At 32.7% G+C, this 12,339-nt stretch overlaps 1 protein-coding gene across 4 annotated transcripts; it reads left to right on the top strand.

The window, feature by feature from the left end:
- The first annotated feature begins 6,239 nt into the window (after window positions 1-6,239).
- On the top strand, window positions 6,240-11,110 carry LOC145093410 (WAT1-related protein At5g40240-like). Of its 4 annotated transcripts, none has more exons than XM_079031531.1 (8): window positions 6,240-6,501; window positions 6,769-6,834; window positions 6,919-7,035; window positions 7,273-7,507; window positions 7,608-7,766; window positions 9,402-9,553; window positions 9,910-10,052; window positions 10,593-11,110. In XM_079031531.1, the coding sequence occupies exons 1-8, from the start codon at window positions 6,293-6,295 to the stop codon at window positions 10,598-10,600; spliced, it is 1,089 nt and encodes a 362-aa protein (XP_078887657.1). In that variant the 5' UTR covers window positions 6,240-6,292; the 3' UTR covers window positions 10,601-11,110. The 4 variants fall into 4 exon arrangements, with proteins under 4 accessions (XP_078887657.1, XP_078887656.1, XP_078887660.1 ...); XM_079031534.1 differs by lacking the exon at window positions 10,593-11,110 and adding an exon at window positions 6,502-6,698 and having other exon boundaries at window positions 6,284-6,416; window positions 9,910-10,382; XM_079031530.1 differs by lacking the exon at window positions 10,593-11,110 and having other exon boundaries at window positions 6,242-6,501; window positions 9,910-10,383.
- Window positions 11,111-12,339: the final 1,229 nt, after the last annotated feature.

Raw genomic sequence — 12,339 nt, 5'->3', positions numbered from 1 at the left:
CTGGGACCGTCCCTACTGTTTACTTTTATTACGTGCTTGGTCCCTATCACCCTATAAAGGACTATTTTGCCCTTAATATTAATTTTTAATTATTTTATTTATTATATAAATTTATTAAAATAATTATTTAACAAATTAAATCCATTACTACCCCAAGTCTCTTTCTCACGTCCAGTGCCTCCTCACCTCCAACACCATCTCTGTCACTCTACCGGATCTCTGGCACTCTTACCGGAGCCACCATCACCTTTTACTCCGACGACTCCATGGTTCCTTAGGTCTGATGACCGCCAACACACCTTTGCGGAAATCCATATATATCCTCACAACCTCACCTTCTTGCTCGTTGTTTTCATCAGCAACCATCAGTACCAAACCTTTCTTCTTCCTCCTCCTTTATTTTTTTTTCTCTCTTTCTTCGAGTTTTTGAAATTGTTCTTGCCGATTTCTGGATTTAATTTTACCAGGTTTGATTTTTCTCCTCTATCATTTTTCCTCACCCTCCTTTATTCCCCTCGTTTCCTATAAAATTCAAAACCCTAGCCAACTTTAATCTTCAAAATCAAGCATCGGTGTTCCTTCTTTGTGATTCAAGAACCCCTCACATTCCTCCACCGGTGTTTCCCTTCCACCACTTTATATCCCCTCCCTCTGCTTCGACAACGACAAATAAATCGATTTATGCCCAACACCCCGTCAATTTTAAAGGTGAGAAATCGATTTCGGATTTATCCTGTTGAGCTAGTGTGATAGGTATCTATGTGACAACCCCAAATCTATTCCCGTTACAAATCCCATTTTCACTAACGGAACGTGTCACTATACGTTATTTTATGTAATATTTGGAATCGTCAATATCCGAATATCTAAATTTATGCATGGCTTGATGATTATCATAAGAAATATAACTCGTATGTGTTAACCCCGTTTAACCTAATAGAGTTGTATTACCTTTTCAACCACTTCACCCGGGTAAAAAGTTTTAACCCAGTTAACTTTAAACATCGGGTAGCCGTGTATCGGGTGCGATACCCGAGGCATATGAAATGAGTGTACACAACATTTGAATACTCTTTTACCACACACCCACTCTCTCTCTACTTTCTCTCTCTAGACTCGAAATCGACCCCGATTCCGCTAATTTCCGACTTCCAAACGTAAGTACTCATCCTCTATCTTAATCTAGTCATGCTTCATTGAATTTGGGGGCCAAAATCATAGGAATCAAGGACCAAAGAGGAGTTTACGGCCTAAGAAGCTCCTTAGGCCGTAAACCCCCAAAATCATGCCAAAGATCAAGTTTTTCCTTCTTTTAAGCTAGTATACTAATTAAGGCATATATCTAGAAGAGTTTGGACACTAAAACACAAGGATTTGTTGCTTAAAAAGGAGTTTACGGCCCAAGCTTGTGCTTAGGCCGTAAACACCTTAAACACCCCAAAAATCTTGGATTTAAGTCCCAAAAACTCATCTAGGGTGTTTGGTAATTTAGACTTGACAACAAGGAAGGCTTAAATGCATTAAACAACATCATTTGAACACAAAAAGAGGAGTTTACGGCCAAGGCTAAGCTTGGGCCGTAAACACCCAAGTTTTTGTGTCAAACAAGTCCCAAAACTACTCAAATGCATATAAGGAATTTAGCTAAGGCCTTTGGAAGTGTGTTGTACCATTAAACATCTCATTTTGATAACAAATGAAGAGTTTACGGCCAAGGATATTCTTGGGCCGTAAACTCCCCAATTTTCATGCTAAATTTGTTCCAAAACTCATTTTTAGGCCTTATAGGATTTATCTAAGGTGAATGAGAGCATGTTGTATAATTTAAACAACCATTTGGATGGATTAAATGGAGTTTACGGCCTAAGAACAAGTCTTGGCCGTAAACTCCCTAAAAATGGCACAAATTAAGGGTTTAATCCCTCCCTTTTGGTCCAAAACACACACCACTAAATTAAGGAAGTGATATAAGGCCTTAAACATACATTTTGGAGTACCACATGAGTTTACGGCCAAGCCTAGGGGGCTTACGGCCGTAAACTACCAAAGGGTGGCTTTTAGGCCATAAACTCCGAGGGAGTGAGCTCATAGACCCTCCCGTAAACCACTCATGGCCTTGTACCACTCCCGGGAACCCTTTCTAGGCCTTAAAACCCCGAAAACGATGCTAGAATGTCCAAATACTATAATGAAAAGCATAAGATGATTAACTTCTTGTAAAATACATATTTCTTATGACATTAGGGTCCTAAAAGGTGCTCAAGTGGTTATTTGGTACCAAACACTCAATCGACACTTTTACCCGATTTACCCGATTCACCCGATTTCCACGATTTCAGGTGAGTTCATACCCCTTTAATGAACCTTTCAAATGTTTTAAATGTTTTAGGGGGGGAGATACAAGTTGCTTATAAATGTTTATGTAAAGTTTTACAGAACGATTTCCGCGTTACAAGGATTAATCACATGTGATTCACTACCCTTAGTTCAAATCACATGTGATTTGTCCCTATGCCTTATAAACGGGTTTCACCCTTTTCAAACTATTTTTAAACAGTGAGTCAGATTTTAAATGTTCTTTTGGAAAAATACTTTTATTTAATCAATTTACTTATAAAATGTAACCACTCTGATATATTTATATAAGTAGGACTTGGAGGACTTAGGACCGATATCTCGCCTTATTTCCTGTTCTTGTTTGATTGTGGGCTTAGGGTAATAGTTATCCGTCCGACTATCGTTGATTTCTTAGTTGTATAATCTGTATATCAGTATGGGATTCGAATGTTACTGCTTTCACTTAATGCTAAAGTCACTAAAGTGCTAAGAACCATCCCCACTAAGATAACCATAATAGGTATGGTTACAGTTGCTACAACTACTACTCGCTAAAGTCATTACTATCTACACTATAATACTCACTATTACTAGACGATACACTAGTAAGAGAATACACTATGATCAATACTAAAAGATTACTACACTATAACAATAGAGAAAACACTAAACAAACAATAATACACTAACCCGCTACGAGATACTCTATTCGCTATCCACTACGCCCGGAGTTTTCCAGCAGGGAGACGACTCTACATGTATAGATCTATACGGGGCAGACGCTATTACATCCTGACTGTTAATCTCAGTCCGCGCCGTGCAGGCCCAGGGATGCCACTACTTCACTATACTGTGCATGACTGGGAAGGTCATGGGATCCTCTATTATCCTCACTATTAGTGATATACAAGGAATACTCTACAACAACTCTAAAATACTACACTAAATGTTAAACTACACCCCGAAGTAAGTAAGTATCTATCACTAAAGGAAGCTCGCACCTCTATCACTGATTTCAGGCTTAACCTATTCTATCACATTTATTATTTGGAGAATTGCCAATATACTTTACTATAAACGGTTTCAAAGAAATGATGAATGCATACTTTTCACAGAGTTTCACTTAAAAATGTATTTCCTGGAAAAATATGGGATTTTTTTTTCTAAGTTTCTAATACTTATGAATATAAATGATACATTTTTCGCACTAACGCTTTGTATACAAAAACTCACACTAAACTCTTATGAACTCAGCAGCTTTATGCTGATAATCGTTTTCAAAATAACTTGTATCTTCAGGTCAAAGATAGACAGGTACAGACGCGACATTTTTGGAGAAGGTGGAGCACACAAGACCCATCTCTTATTTTTGATTTACTTTTGGGTGATTGTTAAATATTACAAAACACACTTGTAATTAAATTCACTATGTAATGCTATGGTTGTATGTTTCTTGTTTCTACTATTATGCAATTGTGATGATACTGTTCACTACGTCATCCACCCCGAAACGTATTCCGCCGTTATCGGTTTTGGGGTGTGACAATCTAATTCCTCCAACGATATGTATCTAATCAGATCAGTTCTTTGTTTGTAAGATCCTCTTGTGTGCTTACACTTTTCTTTCTGTCAAATTCAGTTGGTTTGGATGGATCTAGTACCTAAATGTGATCAGATTTTGTCGATTTTTTTATATGAAATCTGATTCAAATACATTTGGGTTTAGATTGAATTTTGGGAGAGCAAACATGGTCGCTTTTTGATTGATTTTTGGTTTTTAGGTTTCAATAATGGCTTTGAGGATTAAATTTTTGATTTCATCAGGTTCTAGATTAATTTTCGAGAGAATAGGGGAGATTAGCCAGAATAGTGGTAGTAGTCGGTGGTGGATTGTGAGTGACCGATGATGATGGTCGGAGGTGACGAGGTTGGTGGTGGAGGTGATGTTGTAGATGGGCAATAACTTTTAGGGTGTGGAGTAGTAAGAGATATATTTTGTTAAATAATATTTGAATAAATTAATAATATAAATAATTATATAATAAATAAAATAACTAAAAATTAATATTAAGGGTAAAATAGTCTTTTTAATGATGGCAGAGACCAAACGCGCAATAAAAGTAAACAGTAGGGATGGTCCGAGTTAAAAAGAAAAGTTTGGGACCAAACGCACAAGTTAGCTTAAACCATAGGGACCATTCGTGTAATTTACTCAAAAGTAAATAATAGAGTCAAGTTTAAAAGAGAATTCAAAATCGTTAGTGAATCAAGTAACTCGACACGACTTTTATTTGTAGGGCCCACCATTTTTTTAAACTGTACAACCACTTTTTATTTGCCGACAAACGTCTGTGAAATAATAAAGTCTATTTGTATCAAACTGGAATGATCGTAAAAATATAAAGTCTAGGGACCAAAGTTGCCAATATATGAAAGTCCTAGGGTCAAAGTCTAAACCCAAAAAATTAGGAACTAAACCTACCAATATACTAAAGTCTTGTTGTCAAGAAACCCAAAAATTCTAGGTACTGCTAATACATACAGGGTAATCCACATTTTTATAACATTACATGCAAAAATTTGTAACTCGATAAATAATCTTTTCCATCAATATCAAGTTCTTCACTACTTGTCAAGCTAGTTTCAAGTTTCATACAACTTTTCTTTAATAATAAAATGAGTTTGTTTATTATAATTGTACTTAATTGTTTAATAATATTATTCATATGTTAAAGATAATCTGTTTCTAATTTGTCTAAAGCTAGCTGGGATAAATATGTTGTTTCTTGATATATTGACCACTACATTCATATATGATGATCTTACAAAGAAGTTAGAAGTGTGCTTTATATGATTCTTTAAGTTCCACTTCAACTCAGATTGTCGTACTCATCATGCTAAGTGATAAAGTGAACTTGAAGATTCACATGAAATTTGTAACTATTTGTCAACTCCGATTTCTGTGAGAGATGCAATTTTTAGGAAGGGTTAATTTCATAAAAACTATTAAGTTTTTAGGGTTTTATCGGTTTTGTCCAAAGTTGAAATTTATGTTTGTTTTTACCCAAACATTTTCGAAAAAATGTTCGGTTTATCCTTTTAAGTTAACGGTGATAACAGGTTTTTCAGGTTATCATTATATTAAATTCGCAAAAAAACCTTAAGTTTACCATTTTTTTTTTGCGTTCTTACCCTTAAGTTTATAATTTTTTTTACACTTTTACCCCTAAGTATATTATTTTCATAATATACATAGCTTGAATTAGTATAATATGAAAAAAATACATAGGGTAAAAGTGTAAAAGAAATTATAAACTTAAGGGTAAAAACATAAAAAAAAACTATAAACTTAAGGGTTTTTTGCGAAGTTAATATAATGGAAACCTGTTATCACCGGTAAAAGGGTAAAACCGAACATTTTTTGGAAAATGTTAGGGTAAAAACGGACATAAAATTCAATTTGGGGCAAAAACGACAAAACCATGAAAACTTAAGGATTTTTACGATATTAACCCTTTTAGAAATCTTCTCAAAACTTTCGGCCTTCAAGTCAGAAAATTTTCCCAGAAAAACCGATCATGTAACTTGTCTTATGCCACAATTTAACATTAAGACGAATCACATTTTCCTATTTTTTAATGTTGATGAATGAATGTTACTTTTGCACATGGGTTTTCTTTTACTTAATAGCTGTCCTTGCACTAGGTGAGTGGATGCTTACATACATTTGAAAAAAAATCATTATACCATTGTTTATTATGTAAAATACAAGACATCGTCACAATAATGCTTCCGAGTTTGTCACTAACTGAAATTCCTTAATATTTTATCAAAATTTGAATCTCGTGGAAAAGATATGCAAATTTTAAAAAATCACATACTTTGAAATCCCCTTATAATGCATACTTCTATCAAGATATTGGGAACGATATTCAAAAAGTAAAAAAAAAAAAATATGGGAGTGACAAGAAGCAAGATGTTGTTATGGACCAAGGAGGTGCTGCCCTATGTTATTATGTTGATGGTAGAATTCTTGGATATGAGCATTCTCACAATAGTGAAAGCTGCAATGAATGGTGGTATGAACAAATTTGTCTATATTGTTTACCATGATGCTCTTGGAACATTGATTCTTCTTCCATTCTTCATCATCCACATCTTCAGGTTTGTAGTCCTCCTTCTACGGCTATTTGGGACCCGTTTATTATGTAGGACTAGACCGAAAGGGACTACACAAGATGATGATGAAGAGGGCATTTTTGTCTTTTTCAAAGACGAGAGATCAAGAAAGGATCTCTTTCGTTTATGTGGACAAATCAATTTCAGGTCCCGACCAACGCAAGCAAATCACAGTGTAACATGTATGTTCTGTTCTGTTCTGTTCTGCTAACTGAAGTAAGCACCAATTAGAATTCTTCTTCACTTGTACAGAAACACCGGGCGTCCTCCGCTCACATTCCATATTCTTTTTAGATTCTTCATCCTTGGTCTTTTAGGGTAAGTAATGCAACCCATGGTGACATTTTGTATTTTGAAAAGATTTTATATACAATAAAATTTATGTACATGGATTGTTTGTAGGATTTGTCTTTTTCAGTTTCTTGTGTATATGGGAATTGGCTACAGCTCTCCAACCATGGCAAGTGCTATTTCTAACTTGACTCCAGCAAACACATTCTTGCTTGCAGTTGCTTTCAGGTAATGCCAAGGACAAGGAATGGTTTTGTTTTGTAAGGGGAAAAATCGGGTAAAGGGGTCATTAATTTGTTATCTACTTTTATATAAACCTAATGAGAAACCACGAGTTATGATTACAACACTTAATGATCTAATATTCCAATTTTTCTTGAATAAAGTGGAGTGTAGTTTAGTTTCAACAATTTTTAACCTTTTAAACCATTTCTAGTTTGGGTAGCTAATTTACATTTGTTTTAGGATGGAGAAAATAGACATAAGGAGTTCAAGCAGTTTAGCGAAATTATTTGGAACCATAATAGCAATATCGGGAGCAATGGTGTTCACATTATATAAAGGTCCTGAAATTTTTCACACAAACTCTTCGTCTAATTCCCATAATCAGCTTCATTTGTCACAAGCATCGAATTGGGTTTTTGGAGGTCTGATTCTTGTTATGGCGGGAATCGTTTCTTCAATATGGAAGGTTTTACAAGTACGTACGTACTCGCCATGAATAATACATGAAACCATGCAACTTTTTTACGTATTAATTTCTTGATTTATATCTCTTTTATATATATATATATATTCAGTCAGCCACATCTAGAGAGTACCCGGATCAAGTAACGGTTGTGTTTTTCTACTGCCTATTTGGGACAATTCAATGTATAGTTCTATCTTTGTTCCTAGTGAAAAATCCAAGCGATTGGGTGTTGCAACGAGGAATCGCAATGGTTGCTGTTGTTTTGGGGGTAAGTCAATTAAATTGAATAAAAATGTCGATCGTTTTGATTCATCCTACGTTGGTCATTATTAATATCTAGTCAGCGTACTTTTAAAAGGTTATGATCATCTAGTAACCTGTTTCCTAGTTGCTAAGTTTAGGTGGCATATTAAAAGACATAGTAAGTGTTTTATCCAGAAAAATCTCATTATTTTAGGAAATTTTTTGATCAAGCCAAAATTTTACTTTTGAATAGAAAAGCCCAATTATTTATTATTTTGTCCGAATTAACGATCTTTTTATTTTAGCAGGAAATGACATATTATCACGTAAAATTAAATAATCAATAGTTTTCTGTTAAAAATATATATATTTAGGACTTTATCAATTTTTTTTCTAAACAAATAAAATTTTTCTGTGTAAAACCTGATTAGTAATAAATGGAAACAAACCAAAATGATGATCGATGTAGCCTGTTAACTAAATTTAGTTTTAGGTAGATTTGAGTGTGATGGATTTGAGAAAAGGAATAGAATGGTTTATAGTAATACAAAAAAATGTTTGTTTTTCTCTTTGGAATGAAATGGAGTCAATGGGACCATATTGGGTTATAACCCATGGATTTATGCAAAAATTTAATGATATAATTTAAAAGAAAAAAATACAATTTATTATTTATATAATAATTTTTCAGTAGTGAAAAGATATTATTTTTATTATAACTTATTTGAGCTTTTATTATGTATAATTTTCTATTTTTATAAATAAAAGTTTGCTTATTATAATTAAAATTATATATACAATATAGTTGCAAATTTGCAATCATAATATTACATTTAGATATATTATAAACTAGGTGTGAAACCTATGTATTATACGGGTTGATCAAAAAAGTTAAATATAAGGTGTAGACATTAAATATTTTCTAAAGTAAAATTTTGAAATAAATATAAATGAAATGATGAATAAATAATTCAATCTATACTAATAAAAAAATATTTTCATGTTTAAAAATTCATGAATATGAATGTGTAAAAATTAAGTATTTTTTAAAGTAAACTTTTGAAATAAATACAATAAATAGAATAAACCATAATGACCATTTATGTAATTTGTCTTAAATGGAAGGTTTACTATATATATTAATTCACATTAATTACTATGAGGTGACATTTAATAGGTGGAAGTTGAATAAAAATGAAAAAAAAATACAAAAATGACAAGTGAAAAAAAATAATTTAAAATTCTATGAAAATAACGTGTCAAATTCAATAAGAAGTTGACATTTAGCAAAATAATCTTTATTTATTAGAGTAGAAGATTCATATCCATATTTGATGATGCATGCATGTAATGTAATGGCTCGTTTAATTGCTTTGCTTAGTCAATCACCTCATCTATTCCATTTTTTTTGTATTTCAATTCCATCCAATGAATGACATGGATGGAATACCCGAAAACAACCAAACATGTATGTAGCATGAAAGGAAAACAAGAATGTATATGACTAATATACATGTATATTAATAAATGGTGAAAGGGGCCATAAGGGATATGGAAAAAAAATAGAACAATATTGAAAAATCAAAAGTACATTTCTATTTTATCAGTTTATCCGATTTGGGCAACATAATTTGGTGACACAAAGATTTTTTTTTTGAAGGCTGTAGTTTCCACTGCATTTCGTAGTAGTGCATTGATTTGGTGCATACAGAAGAAAGGTCCAGTTTTTGTGGCAATGTTCTCACCACTTTCCATAGTAATCGCTAGCACGATGGGTGTTACATTTCTTGGTGATTCTCTTTATTTAGGAAGGTAAACTGTTAACATTTTTGTCACAATATCAATATATAAATCCCATTTGAGCTTATTGGTCATTGTTAAATAATAACCCATGCGATCGAGGCTTGTTCTTGAAGTTTGAATTTTGAAATGGGCTAAATGTAACACAATAAAACCATGCTTAATTACGTTTATTTGTTTATTATATCATCATACTTTTTTATTTCTTTCTATTATATCATTGCTATGTTTAGCTATATTATTATAAAGACAATGTTATGTTGATAGGAAGAAATGAAAATAGGTTGATATATTAAACAAATAGACGGAAGTACGTTGCAATTTCTCGCATTTAATCCTCTTGAATTTGTATCTGCACACTTTTGCAGTGCCATTGGAGCCATGATAGTTGCTGGAGGATTTTATACGGTGATGTGGGGCCAGGCCAAACAAAAGAAGATAGAGACGGATTTGAACGGTGCCGATGAACTTGGATCATCAAACCCTACGACTCCTCTCCTTTCATCCGGGGGTGAGTCGAAATGTTAGTTTGTGGTTAAACCAAATGGATGAAAACCTTATTAGGTGTTGTTTTTCTTATTTATTGGATTTAATAAAGATTGGAATATATCCACTTAAATTTATAACTTTTTTACTTAATATATAACTATCCACTGAGTTATATAACCTTAAAGGCATGTCGGGAAAATGTTTTTCCCCATTTGGGTCTTAATTTTTAAAACTGTCCCTTTGTTCATTTCTCTTTTATATTTATTCAAATATGTTGTCCAATTTCCAAATATTTACAGTTTAAGCGTAGTTTTTTTTTTATTTGTACGATAATAAGTATTTAGGGATCTATATCATTATATATTGTTTAGTAAAACTTATAATTTGTATCAAGATTTTAAACATTTTTATTATGTTATTAGGTAACAAATTTATGTGTAAGACCTTTACCTTAGGTAAACCTCAGTGATTGTTTTATATAATCAATGTTTCTTACTAAATAATGTATAAGGGGTGTTTGGAATTACTTATTTTTAACATTTTATTTTTTTTAAGTGTTCAGTAGCTTAGTCTATCCGTTATACTCTCCACGACAACGGTCGTGGAGAGCTTCCAGATCCGGAGCAACCACGAACCACCCCACTGTAAATGGAGGACTCTCCACTGAGAACGAAGAGAAAGAAAGAAGAGAGAGACATAAGAAGGTTGAGAGAGAAGAAATCGGTCAAGATGCCCTACGTTGCGTCTTGTCCTCGGCACCACGAGTCATCATGAAAACGACGAACCACTACCGACCAGAGTGGCGTGCAAGGCCGTTGTCCGTGGCCACGTAGACCGCGACCTGGTTCGTGGTCTGTATACCGAACGACTTATACTATTAGGAAACTGGATGGTTTCCAATCGTAGGTTAGTGGTGACGGATTCCCGACAAAAACTTTTCCTTCAAAAAAAAGCGTGTGCGATTATTTGTGATGCATTTTCGAGGCAATATATGTGACAAATTACCAACAAAAATTTCGATACCTTTTTTTTCTCCCACCCCGAGCCTACATCCACAACTAAACATATAATACCCTAGATACTAAGAGTTTGTTTGTTTTTTTAGAAAAACCTCTTCGTACCATTTTTTGTTGCGCGGTGCAATACACGCGGAACACTTGCTTTCTCGCAGTAGTTTGTTTTTTTTGGAAGACTTCATATTACAAAACCTCTGCGCATGTTCGACACAACACTTGACTTACCTCTTCAACTTTTATTTTTTCTGAGTGTTTTTTTTAGAAATTTGGTATAACTTGATTTGTTTTTAAACTTTGATATATATATATATATATATATATATATATATATATATATATATATATATATAACATTGATTTACGGATTTGATAGAATTTCTTTTCATAGTTTCCACAATTTGTTATAACTTGATTTAAAAAAAAAACTTTAATTTTTTTACCGATTTATTTAATAATATTTTTAGTTTCGGTATGTGTGATTTTTTTACGAATTTTGTAAACATTGTTTGCAATATCTTCATAAGATTTTTTTATGTTCATTAATATTAGTTTTTTCTAGAAAAAAATTGCTATCTTCTTTTACATTTTTTTATATATTTTTTTAAAAATTTTATATTTATGTTTTTTATATGTTCTTTTTAGTATTCTTTCAATGTTTTAAAACTATAGTTATTAAAATTTCGGTGTTGAGAACTAATTTCAGTTTATAAAATCAATTTTATTTAAATTTAAGTTTATAAAATCAGTTTTATTTAAATTTCAGTTTACTACAATAGTGTGCATACCTTAAAAAACAATCAGATTTCTTACTACAGACTGCAACCATTTGATCCACATCTTCCACTGCAGAGGGTTGCAAAAGTGGTCCGCAGACTTTATAAATTTTCTCTTCGGAAAAGCAAACAACATCTAAGTATGGTACTTCGCCTTCGTGACCTTCACATGTACATATTGCAATGCCCAAAACAACTAATTGTTATTGTACTAAAAGCTAAGCAAAATAATACATACATCAACAAATTTACAAATATGTAAATTGTGATAAATATAACTTACAAATGCCACCAAGACCTATTAGTAACCCGCTTCAATACCTAACATCAGCAAATTTAAGGCTACAAGTTTGAGCCCTACATAAAATTATTTAGAAAATAAAAAATTTATGTAAAAAAAATAAAGTAGATTAAAATAGATGACAGACCCGACCCAGACGGTGGGCAACCTAGGCGATCGTCCATAACCCATTTCTCTAAGTCGGCCAAAATTTTTAGAGTATATATGGTATATATATAA

The sequence above is a fragment of the Lactuca serriola genome, chromosome 3 (assembly GCF_051521515.1).
Source record: "Lactuca serriola cultivar US96UC23 chromosome 3, Lser_US96UC23_V15, whole genome shotgun sequence".
Classification (NCBI taxonomy): Eukaryota; Viridiplantae; Streptophyta; class Magnoliopsida; order Asterales; family Asteraceae; genus Lactuca; species Lactuca serriola.
This window is presented reverse-complemented; position numbering and strand designations above follow the sequence as displayed.

Excerpts from the sequence above, each read along its gene's own strand:
- LOC145093410 (XM_079031530.1), top strand. The coding sequence starts at position 6,293 with ATGGGAGTGACAAGAAGCAAGATGTTGTTATGGACCAAGGAGGTGCTG. Across the intron at positions 6,835-6,918 it reads TTCATCCTTGGTCTTTTAGG|GATTTGTCTTTTTCAGTTTC; the intron begins GTAAGTAATGCA and ends GATTGTTTGTAG. Across the intron at positions 9,554-9,909 it reads GATTCTCTTTATTTAGGAAG|TGCCATTGGAGCCATGATAG; the intron begins GTAAACTGTTAA and ends ACACTTTTGCAG.